Source organism: Echinops telfairi, unplaced genomic scaffold (genome assembly GCF_000313985.2).
Source record: "Echinops telfairi isolate 266 unplaced genomic scaffold, ASM31398v2 ScPeMD7_7424;HRSCAF=8462, whole genome shotgun sequence".
Taxonomy (NCBI): Eukaryota; Metazoa; Chordata; class Mammalia; order Afrosoricida; family Tenrecidae; genus Echinops; species Echinops telfairi.
Window position 1 is genome coordinate 65,102,681 of NW_022111324.1, and position 26,438 is coordinate 65,129,118.

General features: G+C 40.9%; 1 protein-coding gene across 1 annotated transcript in view; it reads right to left on the minus strand.

Annotated features, from left to right (window-relative positions):
* Nucleotides 1-3,885: 3,885 nt before the first annotated feature.
* GPATCH2 (G-patch domain containing 2) overlaps nucleotides 3,886-26,438 on the minus strand; it is a 192,167-nt gene continuing 169,614 nt past the window's right edge. The window contains exons 9-10 of the mRNA XM_004700146.2: nucleotides 15,571-15,659; nucleotides 3,886-4,141 (exon numbers count right to left, since the gene is read on the minus strand). Coding sequence (XP_004700203.1) covers nucleotides 3,921-4,141; nucleotides 15,571-15,659 — 310 coding nt within the window. The 3' untranslated portion in view covers nucleotides 3,886-3,920. The remainder of the gene's footprint in view (nucleotides 4,142-15,570; nucleotides 15,660-26,438) is intronic.

Sequence of the window (26,438 nt, forward strand, 5' to 3'; positions counted from 1 at the left end):
CCTTGCCAGTGAGGGGAGGCCCTTGCCAGACAAAACGAACAAAAATAGGAAAATGTGACAGGGCAGGTTATAAGCAGAGGTGAATACATTTTGTGAATGAAATACACAGTAGTTTTATTCCTTGAAACTTTTGGTTTTGAAAACACTTAAGTTTCCTGGGCTTAGAGAGAAGAGTGGATTTAAACGAACCCTTAGAGGTTAATTGCCAGTGGAAAGTAGGTGGTTTTTTAAAAAAATAGGCTTCAACTGTATTTTTTATTACTTTCACGTGGGAAGCATGTAATGAGCAAACAAAGACTCCACAGAAGTAACATTCTTACGCATGGTTTTATTCTTTCACTCTTTGTTGTGGTCACACAGCTTTCTACCCAAAGGAAACAAAACAAAAAATCAGAGTATTCTTTGCCAAACCATTTCACTCTACAATGCCAATTTAGATCACTTCTTTAGCAGGACGAAACAGAAATGATTTTTAAAAGCTTATCAATAGTGACTTCTCTTTTGTGAAACATCTGCTCAAATTCAAAGTGTACTGAAGAAAAGCAATGGTCTGTTCAATTCCAATACCAATTCGAAACGTTAAAACAAACATACTGAAAAAATGCAGTTTCTTGTCACCACACTACACACTATACATTGCATACATACATGTGCATTTTAAGCCTCTATGTGTACATTACGCATATCTTGGACCTTAATCTCTTAACTCCTGTTATGTGATAACCGTAGAATACATGGCGCAGTCTAAAGTTACAATGCTAAGATGCATTCACTGATAGGTTTTAGCAAGGAATGGATTTTCTCTTAAGAGGTGTCACATAATTGAAAAATTAAAGCAAAGGCATTTGAGAGGAATGTAACTTTAAAACTGCATTTTGGGGAGAAGGAAGGAAATGACTCCAGTACACCTTTTGATCATTATCAAGCATAAGAAGTACCTAAGGGGAAGCAGGGGGGTGAGGGTGGGGTGTTGGTGCGCCGTCACGCCCAACCTCTCTCGGGTATGGCTGAGGTGGAGTGAGGAGGGAATGGGTCACTTGGAAAGCAAGGGAGACCTTTTCCCTCCCTAAAATTTCCTTATGGTGCTTTTTAACATAGCCAACTAATTTGAAAGGAGGCTTTAGATATTGTGGAACAGGAGAGTGCGTGGCTTCAGGCGGGTCTAAGGAAACATCTATTCCACTGAATTCCTTTGAAGGCATTGGGTTCTCTGCAAAGTGACTGGCAAAAATTAACTATCCAAAAATAAATAAATTAGTGGGAGTCATTACTTGAAAGTATATTTGATTTACATGAAATAGTCCCTACTTTGATAATGAGTGCTTAGTTCTTCAATTCAATTCAGATACAACCAGAGCATCAGGCACTGACTTTTCTTAAGGCCAGAACGCTGACCACCTTTGTGTGGCTTCAGTTGTTCCGTGTGAGGCATGGGATGCTCCCAAGCCTCTACTCTGAACGCTGCTTCACAAATTACACAGTCAATAACTTCTGCCGAACAAGAAATAGTTTAAGACCTCCAGGAGCCAGATAGGGTGATAGTGGCTTAGTGGTTGCACTGGGCTGCTAAATATGCCAGGTCAGCAGTTCCAAACCACCAGTGGATTGCTCCTTGAGAAAGACAGGGCTTTCAATTCCCATGAAGTACAGTCTCAGAAACCCACGGGGCAGATCTACCTGGTCCTGTGGGACCACTACGAGACAGCACTGACTCAATGGCAGTGACGTGAGCCACACAGTGGCCTCTAGGTATCAAGACTGGGAAAGCGAGAAGATGGATTTTTTTTTTTTGGAGGGGTCACCAGGATACTAAGTGAGCATCTTTGGAGAGTTGCTTCAGAAAATGTGTCCCTGTCTAGAAGGGTAATAAGAACTCCTCCCCACAACTGCAACACCGAATTACAGAGCTATTCTGTACCAATTGGGACGTTTTATATGCACTGCTCTTCTCGACGAATGGGCTTCTTACACACACTAGAACAGAGCGGAGTGAAAATGAAGCGCCATGTTATCAGTTCACACTATAACCTCATAGTTTGCTATCCACGCTTCAAAAGGTACATTTTCCAAGTCTGAGGATTTTAGAAGTTGTTTAGATAGCAGGATTAAAAAAAATTCTTTGAATACCTTACAATGTTATACACTAAAATATAAAATTCTAAAATTATATATGTAGGCAATCTCCTCTGTTTTCACCGCACACATACATAAAAGCAGCATTTAAAAATCATTTTTTTATAAGTGGCAGATTTCTAAGTAACAGACTTGTAGAAAGCAATCACACTTTTCCCATTAAAAATGGTTCAAAATAGCAACTCACCTGGTGATTTAGAGTCCACTAACCAATCTATCCTTTCAGCACATCAGTTCCCAAATTTATTTGGCACACTGCCCCCTTTTCAGGAAAAAAAAATTACTCAGCAACCCTACCCTCTGCCCCCAATGGAAATAAAGCATAGGTATCTGCTTCTGCAGCTCTTATGCAATGGTCCAATGGCCACCAGGGGGCAGCCTTGCCCATTTTGGGAAACACTTTTAGCACTTCATGTCTAGGAAAAAATGGGTACATTTAGCAAACTATCAAAACAACTCAACTCCCTGCTGCTTGGCAGTGTTTTCTTTAGAGAGCCGCCTGAAGAGGTACGCTACATGTATAGCTCTTCTTCACTTTTAAGATGCTTTTGGGAACACAAAACCAAACCCCCACCCCCCACCCCCCACCCCACCGATATAAAGATTAGGAAAGGTGACTCACAGGTATCATGACTTTTCCCCAGCCAATGAAGGCCAATTATAATTACTGTCAGGCTTAATCATGAGGATGAAGACCGGTATCTTATAAATCAAGAGGAGTTTAGAATCTCTGAAAACTCTGATTCTGAAATAATGTACTACTGGGCACAGGAGGAAAACAACTTGTCCCGCTTGGCTTGAAAATAAGGGCTTAGGTCTTAGTGGGGGAGCCGGTACCAATCACTTCTCTTGTCCACGTCATAACCGGGCTGGGCCACTGTTAGAGATTTCTGAATTCTTGGGGTAGCCACTTAAATCCATCTGCAAAGAAATAGATTTAATATTCTAATAATTTACTCTGATGATTAACAATTAAAATCAGCTGACTTAAAAAAAAATCAACCTTTGGGAAGAGAGAGGTAGAAGTCTGAATGAATAGAACTTTGCAGTTCATTCGTGAGTGTAAAAAAACGTACTTTTTTCCGTCTACAATTCCACTGTGTTCTAAATGAGGTAAGACCAATCAGCTGCGCAGTACACGGATGCCGAGGGCACTCTGGTGAACCTGCCGATGAGGTTTAGGTAGCCCAAACAAAACACGTCCATGGGAAACCATGACAGCTATTTATCAACTGTGAGCTTCATCCTAGCTAAGCCACCGCGGAGAATCCATGGGTATCTCCGTTAGACAAACCCAAATTGAAGGACTGTGGGAGTAGCAAGCCTGCTAAATACAGATTTGCATAGAAGTTCACGGATTTTACAGCAGTATGTCTTCTGTGTTGCAAGAGATCGGGAGGGAGAGGAAATGCCTTCCTTTCGGACCTACACCAATTCAGAAAGCTGTGGGGTGCTCACATTTGCCCGGACATCCACACATACAAGAAACCACCAAAGCATTAGACTTAACGATGTGAGATCTAAATAAATAGGAAAAAGGGCCTGTTCTTTATGCCGAGAAATAGAGGTAAATTGCTGGAAAACTCCAAAGGGTACAGGTGTTTACTTTAGCACCATGGACTCTGATGAAATCCCACGTTTATCAGAGTAGCAGGGCTGTATGCACTTGGGATCCTGGAGGGATGAGTCTGAGGCATGTATATTTCTGCTCCTAAACCAGAAGCAATGCTGTCATTTAAGAGCAACGGGATATAATGACTAAAAATTATAACATGTTTATTTTCTTCTTAGGACGGTTTTCCGGAATTGGGGGTAGTAGTTGTGGTAGTGCTTTTGGGGAGAGGGAATCCAAGTCCTAGTCCTTTGGGCCGTTGCATGGCTTGAATTGGCTCAGAAATCCCCTTGCCTTCTCGTCCCAGGCCTGAGCCAGGGGTCCAGCCCATACTCTGAAGCATTCGGTTTCCAATGTTGTTTTCTAAGATTGGCTGGGCGTTTTCGCCGACAAGTCCTGAAACGACAATGGGAAAGCACACATCAGTACAGACACTGCGAAGGTGTTTTTCCCAACGATGTGCCAAATTAGGGTGTTGTCTCTCTTCGGCTGAGTGACCCGAGGGGCGGAAAGAAAAGGGGTGAAGAAAGATCTTGGTGGGAGTTTCATTTCTAAAACATAGTACCTGTGTAAGATGACCTCTTGGATCTTTGTTTTCTCACCTGAAAACAGGCTTATTAACTCAATAGACACCCCCGGTAACACAGAAGGCCTTACGATTATGTCAGGAAAGAAAAGGTTCAGTACACCAAGTACTCTTAAAATGGATTTAGCTTCATTCTCAGGTTTGCCTGATGGATAATTCTGCAAGCCACCCAGTGGGCACTATGCTTGCTATCTTCCCTTTGTTCAGGACTTGGCATTTACAGAAAAGGAGCCAAATGAAAACACAATCGAACAGAAGGCCGAGCTGATGGCATCCTTAATGTACAAGAATCCAGTTTTAGACTCTTCTTCTAATTAGTCATTTTTAATTTTCACTCATGCCTCTTTTACTTTCTTCCTTTTCCATGTATAATAATTACAGAAACAGGCGTTGAGGGGAATGCGTGTGGGTGTTTGTGTAAAGAGGTGCACAAACAGGGTGCTACTGCTAACCTATGACTAACCAAAAGGCTGGTAGTCCAAATCCTCCCAGAAGTCCCTCGGAAGCCCTGCCATTGAGCACCACAAAGCACAGCTCTTCTCCTTCTCAGAAGGTGCAGGGGAATTGATGGCAATCGTTTTGCTACACCCACCACCACCACCACCACCACCACCACCCACCCGGGAGGGGGCTTTTAAAGTTTGAACTACTTTTTAATTCCATTTCCACATGAACTTTGGAAGGCCTCTTGTCCATATTCCTTCCTTCTCCCTTAAACTTCTGTCCTTTTTCCTTCCTCCCTTCCAACTTCCGTACCTACCTTCACCCCTTTCAGAAAGAAAGTCCTTACCACGAGATTCAGAAACAGTGGTTGCTTCCCGAACATTGGCAACATTCCCCGGTATTAGCAAAAATAACTGAGAGGCCTCTGTGTTACACTTCTGTTTGATGGCTTTTTTTTTTGCAAAGCCTGACTTTTCATTTAAATATTCTGATAGGCCCTTATAAAGAAAGTTGAGTACATGTATTTTAGATTTGATGCAGTGGGGCTAAAAAGTTGAAATCTAAAACCTGCACCGACTCCTAGTTATAAAAACTAAGACAAAGTTTCTGTCAAAAACCTTCCTTAACAAAACATTTTTTTTACACTTTTATTTTGAAATTATGATTATGAAAACCAAGACCGAGCTCCCAGAATAAGAAAGGTATGTGATTTCTCCCTCAACAGCGGCTGAACAGTCTGTCGGGTGACACAGAGCACCAGTATCTTGTCCCATAGACCTGACTTTTCAGTGATTGCCATGAATGAATTTAATTCCATCTGTAAATTGAAAGCAGTTCAGGGGTCTAAGGCTGCTGTGGGTTGTACATCTGTTTAATCTATTTTCCATACAACAGCTTGCAGAAAGTCCAGGTTTCAAATGTAATATTTATGGCAAAAATATGAGGCCCACTGAACACGTACCTATAAATGCTAATCTGTGGTCGATTCTCAGTCCTGAGTGAAGAGCAAAGGGCAGGTGGTGCACTGCCATCATCCCTCACTGCTGGCACGTGGAGCACTGAGTGGGCACCTTGTTCCCACGCTCGTGTTTTCAGAGCGGGGCAAAAGAGCCATTCGTTCACTCTCTTTTGAAATGCTGGCGCCACTTCTCTTTACAGTACAAATAAAAGGAAATAAAGCATGGCCTTGGACTCAGAAGGGAATTGTTTTAAAAGGGAGGACATTTAATTCCCCGAGTGCTAAATCTTCTCTCACACACAGAGAGATCCGAAATCAACAATGGACTTTCTATACTCTTAATAAAGAAAAGAAACAAACATAAACCCTGGGAGACCTCATTTTTTTCACGGCAAATCATTCTGGAGTGAGACTCACTCTTGGTTTCTAGTTCCTCTGATGAGATGCAGACCTATGTGAGGAACAATTCGAGTCTCGGGGGCAGTACACCACAACCATGATCCCCCTTTCTTTTGCCACTCCTCGGGTTACTCCGTCCTTTCCGACAAGGCTCCCTGTCCTGCTCGGGCGATTTTTGGCAACGCACAGCCTACCAACGCTTCCGTGTGCTCCTTTCCAACCCCCTTCTCCTGGATCTCCTCTGTCTGTTACAGCAGGGTCTGTCATCTCCCCTCCAAGCTTCCAAAGCGCACTGCGGATGGTAATTCACTTGCGTAATTGGCTCAAGAGATGAAAATCTTCTATCGGCCTCTGGTAGTCGCTAATCTATCCAGCTGACTACAGGCCTAATTGGCAGTTTGTTTAGTAATTTGGCTCTGAAAGTGTTGTATTGATGTTGGCTAAACAGCCAATGGAAGGGGAGGCGATACATGCTGCTTCCGCTACAACAGCTAGTGCGCTCCCCTGGTGTTCCTGCCCTGTGCGCAGAAGGCATTCAGGGTCCACCCGCTTGCTCTTCCTTCCCATCCTTCCCCCCACCTTGACTTTCCTAGTCAACTGAGGGACGGCAGCATCATCACCATCATCAGTAGCAGCAGCAGCAGCAATGTTATTAAATTTGTGAGGTGCAATACTATCCTCGGCTCTCATTAACTACCTAGAGACATAGCTTTTTGATGACTGTGAACCCCCAAGGAACAACATTAAGCAGTTTGCCATGTGAGAACGTGGTAGGAGTTACAGCTCTTTGTCAAACAGTTTAATGATTTCATTTTTCAATACAGCAAAACCTTGCCAATCAGATGGGTCGATTTTAATTTGCAACACTGCTGACATTATCAGGTGAGCTTTTTAAGCAAAAGCAACTCAAATTGTTTACTGCTGAATACTACGAGGTCCTTGCATCTTCAGCAATGGACCTTTCTTTTTTCCCATGAGCAAGAGAAACTAGCAATGGACCTTTCTTTTTTTCCCATGAGCTGCTACGGACATGGCTGCAGAAGAGCGTGTTCTGATGAATGAATGCTTGCTTGTCTGAAATGGTATTTCTTATTCAAGTATCATCTGCTAACGATTATGCATTTTGTTTCTTAAATGTACAATACACTGTATTCGTCCCCAAGGCACACCAGGGCGTGTCTTTGCCATCATGACATCCGGGTCGCTTGTGGTAGGCCTACAGTGTCCCAGGCACGTGGCATTCACGCTCTCTATTCCCCAGGCTAACTGCATAAGGGAGCACGATCCAGCGGTACAGTAAATGAACCGCGGGTCAAGATGGAATCGCCTGGCTGCATAGCGCGTGGGCCAGGACTGGAAACTGGCACCGTCCTATTCCAGAAGCCCGTGCGCTTCCAAGGCCTCCATCACCTCTCCCGGGAGGCTCAGTGGCAAATAATCACTGTGAGATAATGATGTCTCAAACTGGCTTTTAAAAACAAAGTCTCACTGTGCACTGATGTGGATGACAGTATTAACTTTTCTCAACCTGCAGTGGCAATAAAACTGAAAACCCTGCCACCGAGTTGAGTCCAACTCATAGAGACCCATGGGATGGAGGAGGACTGCCCCGGAACGTGTCCAAAGCCGTAACTCCATTTCTTTCGCTTTGTGAAATGGCAGCAGGTGGATTGAAACCACTGGTTTGTGGGTTAGCAGCAGAGTGCTTTACCCACTGTGCCACCAGGGCTCCTTGCATGAACATACACACAGTGACATGCTCGAGGAACTCAGAACATAATGACGTCTGGCAATTACAAACGCTTCCTGGCTCAGCATTGATTTTGATTTTCCTCATCACCTTGAAAGGTAGGTATTGTCTCATATTATAAATGAAACTGAGGTTTACAGAGATTAAATGCCCCAAGTCAACACACTACAGGATGTCAGAACTTGAATTTAAGATATTTGAGTGAAAATGTTTCTCTCTTCTATGGACTGAACACTGAACTTAAAGCATCAATGATATTCTGCCCTCTGTGAGGTCTTCTGCCATTTTAGGAAACAAGTGTTTCTAGTCACAGATTTCAAACTCCTGGAAATACCACTGGTCGGAAACTAGTCTTGAATTATGGTGCCGGTGAGGAATATTGAAAGCACCATGGAGTGCTGCTAGCTGACTTAATAGACAGATCTGTTATGGAAGAAGCATGACCAGAATGTTCTTTCGAAGCAAGGAGGGTGTACTTCGCACATGCTGGCAGGACCATCATGCTTGGTAAACTCGGGGGGCAGCAAAAATGAGAAAGACCTTCAACAAGATGGACTGCCACTGTGGCTACAACAGGGGGCTCCAGTGTAAGACCCACAGTGAGGATGGGCAGGCCTGGGTGGTCTTTCCTTCTGTTGTACCTACAGGGTCACCTACCGTGGGACAATACGCCACCACAGTCATTCCAACGGGAGAGGGTCCTGACTTGAAAGATTCATTCTGTTTGTTATCAATTCAGCTTCTCCAGCTTCCCTGGCTGGCACTTAAATTCCACCCCACGCTCTTATTTGTCTATAAGTAGCATTTACTGAATTTGGTTCTTTTCCCCGTTATCAATGTTAATTGATGATACCCAACTTGACGTACACTTGCTATGATTACCGAGAAGCATCAATTCCTTTTCCTGTTATATTGTTCTCATTTTCTACCTAGTAGGTCTTTGCTTCCCCTTCTACTAGATTTTGACTTATTTTGACCAGCTTAGAGGTTAACCAGAGCATTTCTAGTCTTTCCGTGATTACCTGTGTATGTCAACATTCATAACTGACATATGGAGTCTACAGTAAAGCAGTATCACTTGTCACCGCTTGGGGGGAAATGCCTTTGAGAGGCACTTTATCCTACTTTTCCTGCCTTTTCATTTTACACATGACTGTTTTCTGGAATTGAGTTACAGCTTACTTTTATGTGCCCCAATTAAGCATTGACATGGCCCATCTCACTGCCAGTGTCCTTCCTTGATGCACATTTGAAATAATTTCTTTACTCAACAGTCTTGACTTCATTCATTTTTCTTTGGATCCAGTTTTCTTCTCCATCAAGTATAAAATGTAGTAATGACCTATGAGTGCTAATTTTCTATTTACTTGGAAATGTCTTCATTTTGCCTCACTCTTTGATAAAAATTCAGCAGAATTTAAATTCCAGGTTAATTCAGTTGCCTTCTCTCAGGACTCTGAAATACCATTCTCTTACCTTCCTGATTGGATTGCTGTTCAGTTTGGTACCATAGTAATTTCATCTTTTGTAGGTTGATAAAAATATTTTTTTCGGTTTTGTTATTTTGGCTGTTCTTAACTTCTCTTAGCCTTTGTGCTCTGGAGCTTAACTGTAATGTGTGTGTGTTGTTGTTGTTGTTGTTACTGGGTGTTGGCAAGTCAATTCCAACTCACGGTGCACCCACATGTAGAGTAGTCTTGTGCCAAGCGGACTGTTGGGCCTGTCTTCTGAGGTACAGGTTGTGGGTTTGAACTTCAGCCTTTCAGCTGGTAGTTGAGGGCTTAAACATTTTTGCACTTAGAGAACCCAAAATGTGTACTGGCATGGCTTTATATTTAACATTTCCTAATAAGAACGGTTACTGTTTTCATATGCACACTCAAATTTTTCTTCACTTGTATGGACATTTTTCAGTCATTAGCTTCTTGCCCTCTGTACACCTCCTTGGTTTCTCTAGTCTTTTCTCTTAAAGTTCTAATAGACAAATGCTCATCTTCATTCTCCCAAAAGTGCCCTCACATTGTCTTATACACAGGGATTTCAAAAAAATTCAAGGAAAAAAATGGAATGACCAGATAATGGAATTTCCCCACCAAATTTCACGTAGCTTTCCTGTCTCTGTAGTGGCTGGGAATCTACTGTTTAGTCATCCAGGTAGCTTACACTTACCGTGGTATTTTTCCTAACACACAAAATAATCTCAAGCTTCCACATGGTTCTTTATGTGTCTGCCTTTCCTTGCTCCAGGATGCTTTCCCCCTTTGATTTACAGTCTGTTGGGTTTTTATACTCTGTTTTCCAGTTCGAGTCTGTGTGGTCATCTTCAGTGGGGTTTTATCAAAGGTGATTCTTGGAGGCCTGGGTGGGAGGCGGGCATCTCTAGAGCGTTCCACACTTCAGCGCACAGGATCTGCATTCACTTTTGGGCTAGTAAAATTTTCAACTAGAAGCCCTGGTGAGGGTGTGAGTTAATCTTAGTTGTCCATCTTCAAATAGAGGTCTATTTGAAGCCCAGGTAGAAGCAAGATTCTTGGTTTCTCCCTGTGCCTGATAGTGGACTTTGTTCTTAGCCTACCCTTTTCTGGAAACAGAGCGTCCCGGAGTTCTGAGTTGATGGCAGCTTCTTCTGCACCGGGGCACTGAGAGACAAGTCCTAGCGGTTTCGGAGACGAGCAGAACTGGGGGGGCAGAAGGGCGCTGTTCATGGCCATTTACAGGGAAGAAATGTTGTCTTCTTCCCTGTAATCTCAGCTTGGTATCTGAACATACGGTTTTATGCTTCATCCAGCATTTTGAGAGATTCTGTGGTTGGGGCACTCACTTGCTATTGAGTTTATCATAGTGTCAAAAACATAAGTGTTTTCTATCTAATATGAGTGCTGACTCGCTTCTTAAATGTTCTCTGTACTGAGAGATGGCGGAGAACTGTTTATGAAAGATGCTAATTTAAAAAAAGGAAGCAAAACATGGTTTGGAAGTCTGTGTTTCAAATGGTAGAGTATTTTTGGTTCCTGTGTTTTTGCTATTATGTTCAGAACTTGTCAAGCTTCAACATAATTAGCCATCTAAAAACCAAAGTTGGCTTGTTTTAGCACCCTAGAAAAGAGCACTTAACCAGGGATTATCATGGACCCCAAAATGAAAGTGTAACTACTGACAAGATTAATGTGGACAACTAAAAAATATAGCTGTTGGCAAGGAAACTTGGTTACATGGGACATTTTCTGATCATGTTTCTGTATGACTTTTAATTAAACACGCCTTTACGAAATCTTCACCCATTCCGGCTACTTACAACCTGCCTTTATTGCATTAAATGTTCAAAACTCTTGCCTCTCTATTGAAATGTCAGCAAGTTATGTGAAAGTTGAACAGTCACACAACGATGTAATGCAGTTTCTTGTCAAGAGCTCACAGGCCAATGAAATCACCTAGCTACCTCGGAGGCATGACTACACTGCGCGTTACACATCGACCGTCACCCCTCTCCATAACTCAAAATGTGCAGACAAAAGTCGATTCTCTTTGATGACTATTTGCACGATTTCTTTCTTTTTACACATTAGAAAACAGATGATGAGAACCATGAACTGAATTTGGATAACATTCAATTCAGTAACTTAGAGTGCACAAAATGTTAGAATAGATAAACATTTGTAAGAATATTTATTATTAAATCCTTAATAAAGTAGGGCTTCTCCAAACAAAACAAAAAACATACCCAGACCACCATAACCAACATTGCTAACTGCCTGTTCTTAAAAAAATTGAAGGAAGTGCTCATGGTATCCCCCCGTTTTGGTCACTGCTGTTCCCCACCACCTTTACGGGTGACACTTCCCAAACTATAACATGCACTCTGCTGGCAAGCTCCTGGCTCCAGCAGTTCTCAATTGTATAGCACTAAATCCCCTTCCCTGCTACGGAGACAGCCACTCTCTTTGGGTATGTGACTTTGAATGAGGCAAAGAACAAGCTACCACATTTAAAAATCAATACCTAACATTATCAATATTCATTTTATTTGGTCAATACAAAATACAAAGGTGAAAGAGCAGTAGAAAGCTAACGCACTGAAATAAATTTGGTGTTCCTGTCACAATTAATGAATGTTCACTGATAGCACGGCTGCTCCCTCTATTGCCTATGAAGTGATTAAAATGATGCTTCTATGCTGTTGCTAACACTGGGCGAGTGGAATTTTCCAGTACCCTGGCGCATAAACATGATCAGATTTCAGAGGCTACTTTTAAAAACATTCAGTAGAACTAGTTCTTCATACAAAGTCCCTGGTAGGAGCAAATGGTGAACACCCTGGGCTGCTCACTGAAAGGTGGGAGATGGGAGTCCACCCAGACGTACCTCCTTGGAAGAAAGGCTTTACAATGTATCTCCCCCCAAATCCGCCCTTGAACATCCCATGAACTCGGATGCACTGGAGGGCTACCAGGAAGCTGAACTGATGGCAGCTTGTTTTACTGGTTTATTTATTTCAACAATGCACAACCATTCATCTTTTGAGTCATACATTGCTGTGTGGACCCAGTTTGGGGTTTAGTGAAAAAACGCCCACTTAACGTTCCCTGACAACTTTCCCCAGGCCTCTCCCTCCGCCGCCTCCCCCTACCTGCCCTCCACAGGCAAATCCTTTGTAACTAGGTTGTTTGAGTGAATAGTAATATTTCACCTCCAACTCAGAAGAGATTATTATACAGTAACCAGGCTGCCTGTTTGCAATGAAAGATGGAGTTACCGTCACTTATATTTTTGCAGCTTACACGGACTGTTGACTAAAGGCAGCAGACACCAGAAAACAGATCCCGATGCAGTGTGTGTTCTGAGAGGTCGGAAAAGTGCCCAGAACGTTCCCTGTAACAGAATTCCATGTGCTAGCTCAACTCCGAAAGTTTACAAATATAGCCAACTCATGATTAACTATGTCCAAGAACTTGAAAACTGTACTTTGCAGAGACGAAATGATTTAAGATCTGTAAGGAAGAGCTCATTATCAAAATGTGTTCTAGCAAAAATCATTTCTGACTTGAATTCAGATCATAATCTTCGCCCTGGAGTTGACTCATTGCTGTCAGAAGATGTTCCCTTCAGGGCTGAGGTCGGTGGCATGAACGCACTCTCTCTGGGGCAGGAACATACCGATTTTAAAACGGTATCTGGAGATGAGGAGCCATATTTCTCCTACTCTGCTGCTCTTTTGAGCAAATTAAAACCAGTGCATGTCTAAAAGTGAGAATGAAATCCTTGAAGTAAGTGTCTCAAGTCATAAAACAAAAATCCCCAAATCACAGCAGTCTTGAAATAAAATATCTGAACATACTAGTGATAGGCTGAAGGGGCAAAATATGTTTTAGGCTAAAGTTTAATGTTTATATCTATACTCAGTATAAATGATTTCTTCTGATGCTCCTGAGCTGTAACATCAAAATCACCCTGTAGAAATAATTATATTATCCTCTCCTCGGCCATTACGCATTTTCCTTTGCACGTCACACATGCTCTGTGTGAGCTTGCTTGACCTCGGCGGTCTCTTGTCCTTATTGGCACCACCAAGGTGCTGTCAAACTATTCCTAAGATTGTTCTTGTCCTGTTTCTGTCACTACTGTCTGAACTACTGAAAGAGAAGCGAATTCAGGGGACCATGCACCTGGGTTGGGGATATTAAAGAATGCTACAGAATACTTGCTTTGTCAGAGATCTGAATGGAAGGAAGTCTGACAAATACTTGATCTAATATGTTCCTCTATGAAGAGACAGATATATTAGAAGCATTTTAATTAATAGTCTTTTCCCAGCCACACCTAGATTAGCTTTCTATAATATTTATAGCATGTAATAGTGGGTTGGCGTAAACCCACACGAGAAGACCTTCTTTACAGACAGAAGTTCATAACGAGGCAGACGCACACCATCGGGGAAAGAGCACGGGTTTAGGCATCATACAGACCTGGCTGTGAGGCCGGGGCGGCTACTCAATAATTGTGCCATCTTATGCTGATGGCTGCTTCTCCGAACCTTACCCCCCATGCCCTGCAGGGACAATGATGGCAATAGCCCCTAACTCATGGAATTATTAGCAAGACAAAATCATAAACTTAACTATCTGGTATAAAGCGGACACCCAGTAAGTGGTAAATATTATTCTACATAAATACAAGCACACCACACACACAAGTGTTTCCTACTTTCAAATACTGACAAAGCCAAGGAACTAGAAGAAGAATATAAGGCACTACACTTACCAAAATATACATGATTTCTGAGTGCACTTGCTGTTAGTGGACAACCACATTAAACCCACTGCCATGAAGTCCCTTCTGATTCACAGCAACCCTGCGGAACAGAATAGAACTGTTCTTTTGGGTTTCTGAGACTTTAAATCTTCACAGGAGGACACAGCTTCATCTTTCTCCGGCGGAGCAGCTGGCAGATTCGAACCACTGATCTGGTTAGCAACTCAATGCACCACCACTAGGCCACCACATTAGAATGGTCCAATTTCAAGTCATTCTTTAATTTTCTAGCTGTTGAAATATGAAACATGTTGTCTAACTAGAATGTATTTACTTTAAATTCTTCACACCAAAAACAGAGCCAAACTTCTTTTTCGCTCACTGCTTTACTTTCTTGATGGCATGAATGGGATTGTCAGATCCTATAATTAATCATGGGAAAATTAATCCCTTTTCCTATAGAAGGCACATGAAACAAACTTTAGAGAAAGCTTATCCATTTGAATAGCTTCGGATCCCAGCAATAAGCCAAAGCCATTGCTTTTGTTACTGGCCAAGTATCTTTACTGAAAACACGTTTTTCTAGCTGCATCACAAAAGCACTACAGTTAACTGTTTTTTCCTGTTTAGTCAATGTCCTTGCCTACATTTTCACGCCCACATAGCTTCTGCCAATCACTGGTTTTTGCCTGTGCCTCCTTTACCATTGGTCTGGCATGAGCCCTTGTAATACACACCCTTCTTATACATATCCTTCATTGCACAGGGCGAGAGTCTGCCTTCTGCCACGCTTCCTGTCCCCACAGACTACCATGAACTCTCCCTGCACAGTGCTGGTGGGTTTGCTTATTCACTACACTCATGAGATGCCCTGTCCTTGGAGAACGACTTCATTTTTGAGGTGGGAATAGCTTGGGACTATTAAAAATTCTAATGCTAACACCAAGTACAGGAAGATGATTTGAAGATTGCTACACAGCTGGGACTAGTATAGCTAGATTGCGATACTTATAAATAAGTTCTCCACCTTTGACAACATAGGGGCTTGCATTTTGAGGTACTATCATTTGGAATTTTTGAGCCTATTCATCTCTTTGGGGGTGATCTGCCTCGTCATCTACTTATGCCTTGTGTTCTCTACCAGTCCGAAAAATTCTTGGGGTCAGAGATACAGACAGCCTTTGGGGCTGCGCATCCTTCAACATGTCACACACACCCTTGCATTTGGGCAGGTATGCAAATGATTGGGCAGGTCTTTCACTGATGGCCAGGAACACCCACACAAAGAACATGCAATGAATGCATCTGGACACCAAATGCAAATGATTTGTTTCTGGCAGATTCTTGGAACTGTGCCTCTCCTTCAGTGCACTGGTGAGTGAGACAATTATGCTTGCCATTCTGGCCCATCCCCCAGGCCCCCTTTTTTTCTGGTTTACCTGTGGAAGTAGGTCCAGGCAAGGGGGCGGCTTTTCTTCTCCGTTTGATATCTCCTGTGCATAAGGATCCTAAATGCATGCTTGTTTGCCTACAAGTAATTATCAGGGGGAAAAAACACAAAAAACAAAAAAATTATTAACAAAGGAAGGGGTGGGGGTGTGTGAGACACATAAATACACAGCTTGTATAATCTGAACCTAAATCAAAACATTCTCCACAAAGATGGAGCTGCATAGTCTAACCACCAATCTTGTTGATATCGAAACATAATTACGTTTGTTGACAAGCGTTCAGCAGCTAATGCGCCATCATAAATTGTGACTGGAATGAATAATATAAAAGGAATGCTTTTTAATTTTCAAAACTGGCAATCTTTCTGGCTCAACATAAAATCAAGCACTGTTGCTCCTGACAGGAAAATAGCTAAGATTAATTATCTGCAGAGATCACAATATTGTTGCTAGTTACCAATGGTTACTAATGCCTTACTGTCGGAAAAACATTTATTACAGGAAAAGTATGATGAGTTTCTTTTAGGGTATTATGCAGCAATGAATTCTCTTCAAACATTTAAAACAGATATAAAGATGATCGTGATGTTGCCCCTTATAATTCATACGATTAGAATTCTTTAGTTAATTATTTATTAGCTAGGTGAGAAAATGGCATTTTAATACTGGGCTTCCGGGGTCTTGCACTAACTTTGTAAAACATGCTGTATAGGAAAACCCAGAAGTGGCTCTTCCGTTGTCCTTGCAACTAGTGAGAATTACTCTGTTTCGTCTGGGGTGGGGGTGGGAGAACCACCCTAGAAATGGCTTAGCTGGAAATGAAGGAAAATACAAAGATGGAGCAGATTCAAAAGCCTTCACACTTGTCCAGATGAGAAAGCCTCTGAATTCATGTCCTCCTGGACCATAATCCCTTTATGTGGGGGTGAGGGTGGGGCCTGGGGTGCCTGTGGTAGAAGTAAAGGAAGCTGATTTACTATCAGCACATGATTTTTCAGCAATACGTAGTGATAGCTGATGATACCTGAGGTTGGATAGGGCTCACTAGCAAACAACCCAGCAATGGTGAAAAAAACAAACAAAACTACAAACAACTTAACAATAAAATGTACGGTATTTACCCACATATTCAGATGTTTAAAGATAATGAAATACAGTCTCTAAGGAGTAAACTCCTTCATATACAGGTTCTATATAATAGGCACCACGTGCACGTGAATGATGATCTGGTTAATCTAAGCAGTACACATAGCCAAATCAATATGCCATACAAATTTATCAAGAACGCTAACTTCACATGGGTAATTTTTTGCCTAATTTTCTCTTTGTGTAAGTGTAAGAATGTTTTTATTCTATAACAAATTAGAAAATTATTAAGAAATGCTTTAAAATTAATTTTATCTAATGATTACTTTGCTCTCCTGAAATATGTCAAAATGCCCCTTCAGGCAAATGACTATAGAATCTTCACTGGCTTTTACCTTCACTTGGCTCTGTGAGCCAAGAACCCTGTAAAACCCAGTTTAAAAAAAAACAAAAAAACAGCGTTCCTATTGCGCCCAATTTTTAAACTTAAGAGGAATTAAATTTTCCAATCAAAATAGAGAAATAATATCATTTTACTAAATTAATTCCTTCAGAGATTCAGCCAGCACTTATTTTCTTCTACTTGTGGTTTAGCATAAAATCCCTTTCTGGTATTAAAAGTGAGAAGAGTAGAAAAGAGGAGAAAGAAGATACAAAGAAAAAAAAAATCAAACTTCTATTATTGAAGAAGTTTACACCCTGAGTAGGGACAGGAGATAGAGTCATTTTTGGGGGGGTGGGCACAACCAACTTTATTATCCTTTACTACTGGTGACATTATTTAGTTCTTACACCAATTCTAAACATGTTGTTGCCGAACATTTTCTTTGTACAGAAAAGAATTTACTTTGATGGAAAACAACCCTTCCCGGTTATCTGAACCTGATTGTACAGGAACTGCTTTTCAAGTTCAAAAGTCAGATACCTGAAAGCAAAGCAAACGAATCCCTGTCTATACACATGCCCACGACGTCTTTTTTCTTCCTTCCTTCCGTTCCCCACAGGGGACAACGCTTTTCCCCGTTGGGAAAAAACCAGTTTGGCAGCCACTTTAACGTTCATGTCAATATTCCCTTATGCCACATTAAGTTGAGCTTCTTGGATTTCCCCTATGAACTACTTATAACATCTGCTTGATTCCCCATCAGTTAACCAATTAAACCAAATATTTTAACAATGTTCATTTTATATCCATATCACAGTTATGATTTTATCTTTTTACAAATAATCTTCTGTTAACATCCTCTGATTTCTGTGGAAACCTTCCTTTAACAAGAGACTACAATTTACCTTTTAGAATTACTGGGAACAGCTGAGCAGAAGCAGTAAATGCCATTCTGGAAACGGGAATTAACACGGGGATGTGAATTCCAAAGAGCAGGCTTTCTGTTGGTGAGCTGTGGAATCAAACCCACATACCATCGACCTGCTGGTCCTCTTGCCAAAACCCAGTTTAAATGAGTGCTGGTCTGCTTTTGAATTCTGACTGCGGAAAGCATCCCTAATCGACAGAGTTTGCTAAGGTAAAAGGAGGAGAGGTTCAGGATCTCTGAGGAGGACTGGGGCAAGAAAGGAAAGAATCGAGCCTGGATCACAGATCCTTATCTACTTCCTGATCAATGTCTGCCCTTTACAGGACATGCAGCTTTTAGAGGTCTTTACAAGCAGGGAGAACTTGATTAGATTGTGGGTTGCTGATGGGGAGAGTTTAGAGTGGGCAGGGTTGAAACTAAGGAGGAGGCAGCGAACCAAGTTTTCAATGGTCCCGGCACACAGAATAATGCACACTTGTCTGACCATGAATCTTCTTTGCGTTATCATGAGAGTATCTGGATAAGGAGGTGAGCAGGGTGGAAAGCACTCAAAAAGTGGTCAGATTTTTAAAAAATGAAGCTTGCTTTATTACTTGCTGATGCACTCAAAGCTCACATTAAGCTTTTTTAAAAAAAAAAGAAAATGGTGAGCCAGTAGGGTCTCTCCTAAGAACTTCTTTATTAGAGATAATTAGGAGAAATAATTGAGAGGCTGATACATATAGGAGGTGGCTAATTGTGACTATCAATATTAGTTTCTACTTACATGAGCTGTATATAATTGGAATATTTTAATTGCATCAATATGACTCTCTTAAATCAATATTACCATTAGGAAGGAAGCTCTGTCTACAAAGATAGCGGAAGAATAAACTTCAGCAACAACTCCCTCCTTTAAAGCTCTTTGCATCTGCCTGGACCAGTCACTCGTGGATGGCTTTACAGAACCAAATCCACAGTAACATTTTCATTCAACTCTCCTCCCTGGATCTGCAACAGAGCTTCAGAAAGGAAGACACAACTGTTCAAGGAGAATAAAGTTAAAGTTAATAAAGTCAGTGCATTGAACTTGGAGCCCCAAGTCATAAGAAAAACAGCTAGCTATATTTTGGTAATTCTATCAAGAACCAACTATGTGCTACAGCACATTGAAAGATCTGGATTATTGATCAGTAAAATTATCCCATTTAGGCGCCACCCCCACCCCCACCCCCGGCCCGCCTCGCTTCCCTTAGACAGGTGCAATGGAGTTACTACAATTAACACTAAGTAAGGCCTACTCTGTTACTGTCGTCACTCGATGTAAACCATAGCAGTTATTTTTTAATTTAAAATCAATGGATGTCTGAGAGGCAGTCTTGTTCCTTCAGTATAAATGAGCCATTTGTCTTTGTAAAGCAGAACCCTTGGATTACCGCTCAAGGTGATGGTATTATTTTTGGTCTGTTTGTCGTATGATCTTGACTGTGGCGTTTTGACGAACAACAATGCACTGTTCTAAGAACAGACCCCTACTTATTTTTAAAAATAATGTTGACATCCTTTTGTAAGGCGCCGGCAGGAAATTTGCCAATGGACTCTATCAATATATTGTGTTTCAGTTAGCTCTTGCCTGGGGAGAAAAGGGAGACAAATGAAAATGTGCTCACTTTATGTCCACAGACACTTTCAATACTATCACACAGTGCCTCTTTTCATGAAGAATATTGGTCGGTCATTTTCTTGCAATAAAAAGGGGCTTCCAAAAATTTCCGGGAGAACTCTACCATCTTTTAATTCTACTTCCCACAAACTTTTTAAGGCCCCTCCTATACATCATTACATGTAAAGGATTCAGAAATAAGGCTCTTTCATTAGGAACCAAGCTATGATTTCTAATATGGTTTCCCATTTATGCATCCTGAAATTTTCCCTCTTCTCAATTATGGAAGCAGAATCGAAAAGAGCTCCTTTTGCTTTGCTTTCTAAACAGATATCACAAATCAAAAAGATGCTTCTGTCTTTTTGTTACACTTTTGACACCAATTTCATTTGGATCATTCCATCATTCTCTACAAGCTATTTTTTAGAATAGTGTGAAGGCAAAATGATGGACATTTTCACTAGAGGAAATAAAGCTTTTTTTTTAAAGCAAAAAACAGTAACAAATGGAACTGAGAAAAACAACATTCTAAGGACCACTTTGCCTGAAAACTTGGCTTCTGAAGTGGAATTGACAAAGGCTGAATGAAGCAGGCAGTGTCAAGCAGAGTGATTTTAAAGAGGAGACAATAGAAACAGGGTCTCCTCCTTGCATACATTTACAAATAAATAGAGCTTTTCAGAGAATTAGGCCCAGTTAGAGCTGCCCCCTGGACAAAACACATTCCCAAGCAGCCTCCAACAAGCTGGAGAGGGGAGACAAACAGATGTGACCAGGGTCCCTGGCATTTGGCAAGAACACTCACTGTCAGTTAGAAAAATATAGGTCTGGACAGGGCATCAGCTGCACGGAGCTGAAGCAGGTCCGCGGTGTCACCGGAGGAGCAGGGAGCAGCGTGGAGAACAGGGGGTGAAAAGCCCGCCTGGTGTGAGCTGCCTCTGCTAGATCAAACTGCCTCCCTCACAGTGAGCATCTGTGGGTCTCACCAGATCACACAAGTAAACATCAGTATCAGCTCTGATCCTGTTGGTAACAAAACGTACATCTGGTGTCAAGTACTTCCACGTGTCAGTCTGTCCTCACAACTTAAGAGGTAAACGGTTTTCTTTCAAAGCCCCCCTGATGTGCATGGTCTCTGGACATGCACAGTGACCTCTCCATGGGGTGTCGCTCATCGCCCTGCCCAGCTCTTGTCTATCTCGCTGTTTGTCTATCACTGAATGTCTAGATAGCGTTTGCGGCGTGGACATCATTTTCTTTCCCCAATCCTTCTCTTGTCTCTAGAACAAGGGTCAACAGACTTTTGAGGTAGAAGAGCCCATCCTGTCCCTCACAACAATTTAAAGATTACTCAAGAGCCATATATTTTCACCAAAAAATGAAATCACCATTATCTGACTAATATCCTTTCAAAAATTTCAAGTTTACTTCAGAGCCGCACGTACGTTCTGAAAGAGCCGTATACAGCTTGCTAGTTGCAATTTGCTGGACCTCTGCTTTCGAATCATATTGACCTTCACAAAGGCTGAATGACATTGTAGACAAGGGAACTAAACTCAGTACTTGTTTTCTCGTAACTCAGTCCTTCACTAATCCGGCCTTTTTCTCTCGGTAAACATCTAGTACCTCAGTCCTTTAAGAAGTAGGAGCTTATCGGGACCTTCCCAGATGACAAAATTCTGGCCTGAAATCCAATCTGGCGACAGAGGTTTTTCTAGTAGGTCATCGCTCTCTAACCCTGGGCCACCTGACCCTTATTTAAGCCTCACCAGCTACCTCTGGTTATCATCCTTGCCAACCTGCATGGCCAAATTAACTGTTGAATTATCTTCCCTTACCTGTTGGCTGCAGCTCCCGTCACTAGAGTCATCTGCTCGAGCAACATCGGATGGACCTTCTGCCTCAATGAGGGAGCTGAGATATACTTCCTTCAGTCTGTTTGACACGTTATGGATGGCCTCTAGTGGAGCTGCTATTTATTTATTATCTGTTTATTAGATGCCAGGCGGGTCCTGGGCTAAGAAGCTCTTCAATTTGTGTGGCTCCTCGTCCTCAGGAGGCACCGCTGTGTCCAGTAAGTGGCTTCTCTGGGACATGGCGACACTATTGCTAGTGCCCTGCCTGTTGGCACGCTCCCAACTCCTCAGAGCAGTGTCGGTGCAGCTGAGAGTAGTGAGCAAGGGAGAGAGATGGATGAGGTGAGGCGAACACTTTCAGGAGGTCCAAGGACCTGATGAAACAAGATGTGCTCTTGCCCACCTTCCCAGCAGGAATGAAGTCCCATTCTGACCCACCAGCAGAGAAAACTCCATGCCAAACTCCTGGCCACTGAGTCTATTCTGATTCATAGTGGCCCTACTGGGCAGAGCAGAACTGCCCCTGCAGGTTTACAAGGCTGTATTTTTTTCAAAATAAGCATATGATTATTTTGGATAATTTCAGAAAATACAAGGTACGTGTCTACATGGTATAAGCTGAGGTGTTGATGCCACTAATATATCTTATATAAAAGAACTCTCAAATCAGGAAATAATTTCAAATCTCATCCTTATCTTCTGTCTCCAATTTCGTATAATGACATGCTTGTCATTTATGATGCCTATTAATAACGCTATAGGATATTCCCAATATTCTTTTTTTGAGTGAAGTCCATGAGTTACTCATATTTACATCTACTTTATCTAGCACACGGTAGTTGTGTGTGTTTACTAAATTACACTAAATTATGGTTCTACCCTTTTTGATATCTTAGGGCTAAACTGTAAGTTTCCAAATTTATTGGGACTTCCACCGCTTTTCAGAAAAAAAAAAGTTACTCCATTCACTCCTGGAATTAAACAGTGTTGTACTCTAGCCCATACTGCAGGATAAGGTGCAGGGATCTGCTTTCGCAGCCCCCGTGGATCATTCCAGGATGCTCCCCACCCCCAGGGGGCAGTATCACCCACGTTGGGAAACACTGCTCTAAACCAAGCTGTAAGCTCTGTCCTGAGGGAGTATGTTGGAAGAGATGAGGGCTCAGTTTTTTCTTTCATCAGTGTAGAAGATGGTGGATTTAAAAGGGCATGAATATGCATGTGTGTGTGTGTACATTATATATATTAATATATAATATATATTTGTGGAAAATGTTTTCATATTAATGGATAGTTTGCTAAACACTTTTTGACACATTTTATTTCATTGAACCCCCACCAAAAACAAAATAAAACAACCCTTTACATATCTAAATGAGGTCCAGAAATACTATTGGCAAAGACCACATATACAGAAAAATGGAGTTACTACATTTAAATCAAGGTAAATTTGCCTCAAGAGAATTGACTTCCCTCCTTCTGAATATTACTTCATTCAACTTATTTTATTATACCCTATTTAATAAGTTCTACTGAAAATTCATTGCATGCTATGTCTTATTCTATACATAAGACAGAACTGAGAAATTGAAAAGGTATGGTGTTCATTTTCTAAGAGTTCAAGTCTACTGGTCATGTGGGAAAATGATTCCAACCCAATTTTCAAAACGAATTTCAAATCAGTAAGTCAGAGCTTCTAGGCTGTATGAGAATGCGCACCTGCGATATGTGCACATAAGTCACTGTGGAGTGCAAATCTGGAAATGTGGAGGAGATGAAGCTGTCTTGGGTGAATCAAGTTTCAGTAAGAATTAATAGATTTGTCTACTCACAAATTTAAAAAACAAAACAACAACACTTTCTACAAACAAAGCCAGTTCCTCAACTGAAGTAATCAATTTATTAGCCAAATTGACAAACTAGATTCAGTGGAACAAGGCCTACCGATCAATAAATCTCTGTAGAGCTAGCTCTGGATTTTGCTTCAGGTGCAGTCACGAAATTACTACTCAAATGAAGAGATAATATCAACTGTTGATTCATCTCCAAGGTAGCTCTGGACGTTGAGAGGTTTCCTTCGGTCTATACTGTCAGCAACTTAACCTGTATGACTGGGTTGGCAAATATAGGCTCAAAACTGAGCTTGGCTTTGATTTTCTAGGAAGCATCCTGCCACTTGGCTTGTTGAGAAGACTTGTGGTACCGCCAATTCTATACGCACTCAGTAATAGGTAATTACTGAGTATGACTGATGCAAAGAGGAAATGTGGCTACCAATGGTCTTGATACTGAGAAGGAAATAATAATGCCTCCTCATGCTGAGGAAAGGCCTTGTCCTTTTAAGAAAAGGCCAGAAAGACGGAAACCTCGGAGAGCTACTTCTACTTTGATATTGCCAAGATGGCGTCATCACATAAATACACACTTACTTTGAACTTGGGTTAAACTACTGCTTATTTGTAGAATTCAACTAGGAATCTGTGATCCAAGTGAAATGCTACCACCTTCATGCTGCTTTTTATTGCTGGAAATAACTTCTCACTCCTTGGAGAAAAGAGTGTTTTCTATCATTTATACTACAGTTATCTAGTTGCATGTACACAGCATACTCCTTGAAAATTAGATGGACCCCACATCTAATATTTTAAAAAGTATATTCCACTAACTCCTTATACTAGTGCTTATGATAATCTACATTTTGAATGGAGCTCGAATTTCTTTCATAAATAATTGCTTACTTCTGGAATAAAGAACTACAAAACTTATTTGGCTCATTTCTTGTGTTTCAGTAAAATACATATTACAAAGTATCTATACCTATGAGGCTTAATTCAAATGTTACTCTTTCTACATAATGTTGCATTTCATAAAGCTTAATTTTCTGAAATAATAGTTTCATTTGTCCTTCCTCTTCTCTAATTTTTAAGGGTGTGTATGTGGAAATGAATGGGCATTATGTCCATAACACTTTCACAGACTTGTTAGTAAGTGTTTGCTATAATGTGAAACATAACGCAATGGCCATATGTACACCTGAGGAGGCCTTTGGTGATTACCTGAAAACTAAGGTTCAATAACCAGGAGGAAAAGTACTCTCTCTAGGGTTCTCCTGATACAATGCAGTTGAAAATATTGAAAAACTGGGGTCCAATAGCTTTGCCACTAAAACCGTGGAATAAAATGTCCTTTGTAATTTTTTGATTCAGTTTTCATCTGAAGAAGTCGACTATGCTAGATTTAAAAGTTTATTGCCTATAAGTATTCATGCAAAAGGGAACTATGCTACAAAATTAATTTTAAATATAAGCTGAGGGTTTTCTTTTGCCATTTGTATATTTATTTAAAAAAACACCCAAGCTTCTATATTTTGAAAATTTGAGATCTAAATAGAAAATGATTAAACAGTACCCTTAGCCATGTTTTCAGGATTATAATTTTTCTTTGTATACAAATAAAGCAACCTAAATAATATTTTAAGTTTACTATATCAAAGCTGTTTCAAAACTGTCTTAACAGTTTTGATTAAAAACAAGATGTCAGATTTCAGAGAACCACCATCTTAACTTTAATATAGATTAGAAATTAGTTGAAGAAGATGAAAATTCTATATAAACTCCACCAATAGATTTTTTCTCTTTGGTTCCTCATATGTAAAATGGGGATAATAAGAATATATACCTCATAGGAAAATTTAGAAAATAAAATGAATTAAAGGCAGAGTGTAGATTCAACAAATGTAAGTTTATATTGTTGTAATATTTCTAAAAAAAGAAAAGAAAACCCCGTTCTTTCTCCTACTTAGGTAGTCTACTTTAAAATTTTCTTTTGAGAGGTATATATAAGGGGTGTTTCAAAAGTTCCTGGAAAATGTCTAATATTTTAATTCCAGTTTTCCAGGAACTTCTGAAGCCCCAGCGTACGTGGATTCTGGCAGCGTTCAATTCCTCCTTCTCCACCTGGTGAACTTAGCAAAGTTACTTAACCGTTTTGTGGCTCACTAAAGCCCTAAAGTTCCAACAGATTTGATTGACAGTGCAGAGCTACAATGAAAAAAGGAACCAAATGTGGGAATTGTTTTGGGGGTCCAGGTTACAAATGAGTAGAGGAGAATCAAGATGTAATACGTCTGTGGAATGGAATGAGCTTGGACTATAACATATCCTGAAATTAATAAACTACTGAGGGGGGAAATGAAATAGAAGAGAATGAGCACAGGATAGGAGTCAGCAGGGTAAAAAAACCAGAAGAGTCATAGAAAAATGGGAGAGAAACAGAGGACCTCTATTTTGGAAAATACGAGCCATCATTTTGATTGTCTTCTGGGATATCACAGAAGAGCAAGCTCTACAGCCATACACACACACACACTAAATTCCTGAAAAAAGCTCTTCGAAGACTATAAAGCACTCCAGAAAAATACACTACAAAAATGAAAACTATAACCAATTATTTTAAAATAAGCAAACAGAAAATATGATAATGAAAGAACAACATCTATTACAATGAGAAAGGTTCCGAAATGAAGTGACTTATTAAACAATTTATAAAGAGCTGGCAGGGTTCAAGTAAGAATTAGAAATAAAAGAAGAGTATTTCAGAAATGAAACTACAGTAGAAGAAACATAAGATTGAAAAACTACAACGCAGAAACCGAACAGAGAACATTATGAAACATGCAAAGGATGATAATATGAAAACTATAAAACAAAAGATCAGATGGATTAGAGAAATTTTAGGCAAAGAAGATCCAATATAAGTATAATGGAATCTTTTTGACCCAATGCAATGAGATACACAGGAATACTTCGAAGTGAAGAAATCCATCGTGAAACTGTTAGGCATTAGGCTGCATTGCACACGGTCGGTCGGCAGTCTGAAATAACCAGCTCTTCCTCCTGAGAGACTGCTTTCTGTTCCCGTGAGCAGTGCCAGTTTCAGAAACCCACTGGGGCAGGGTGG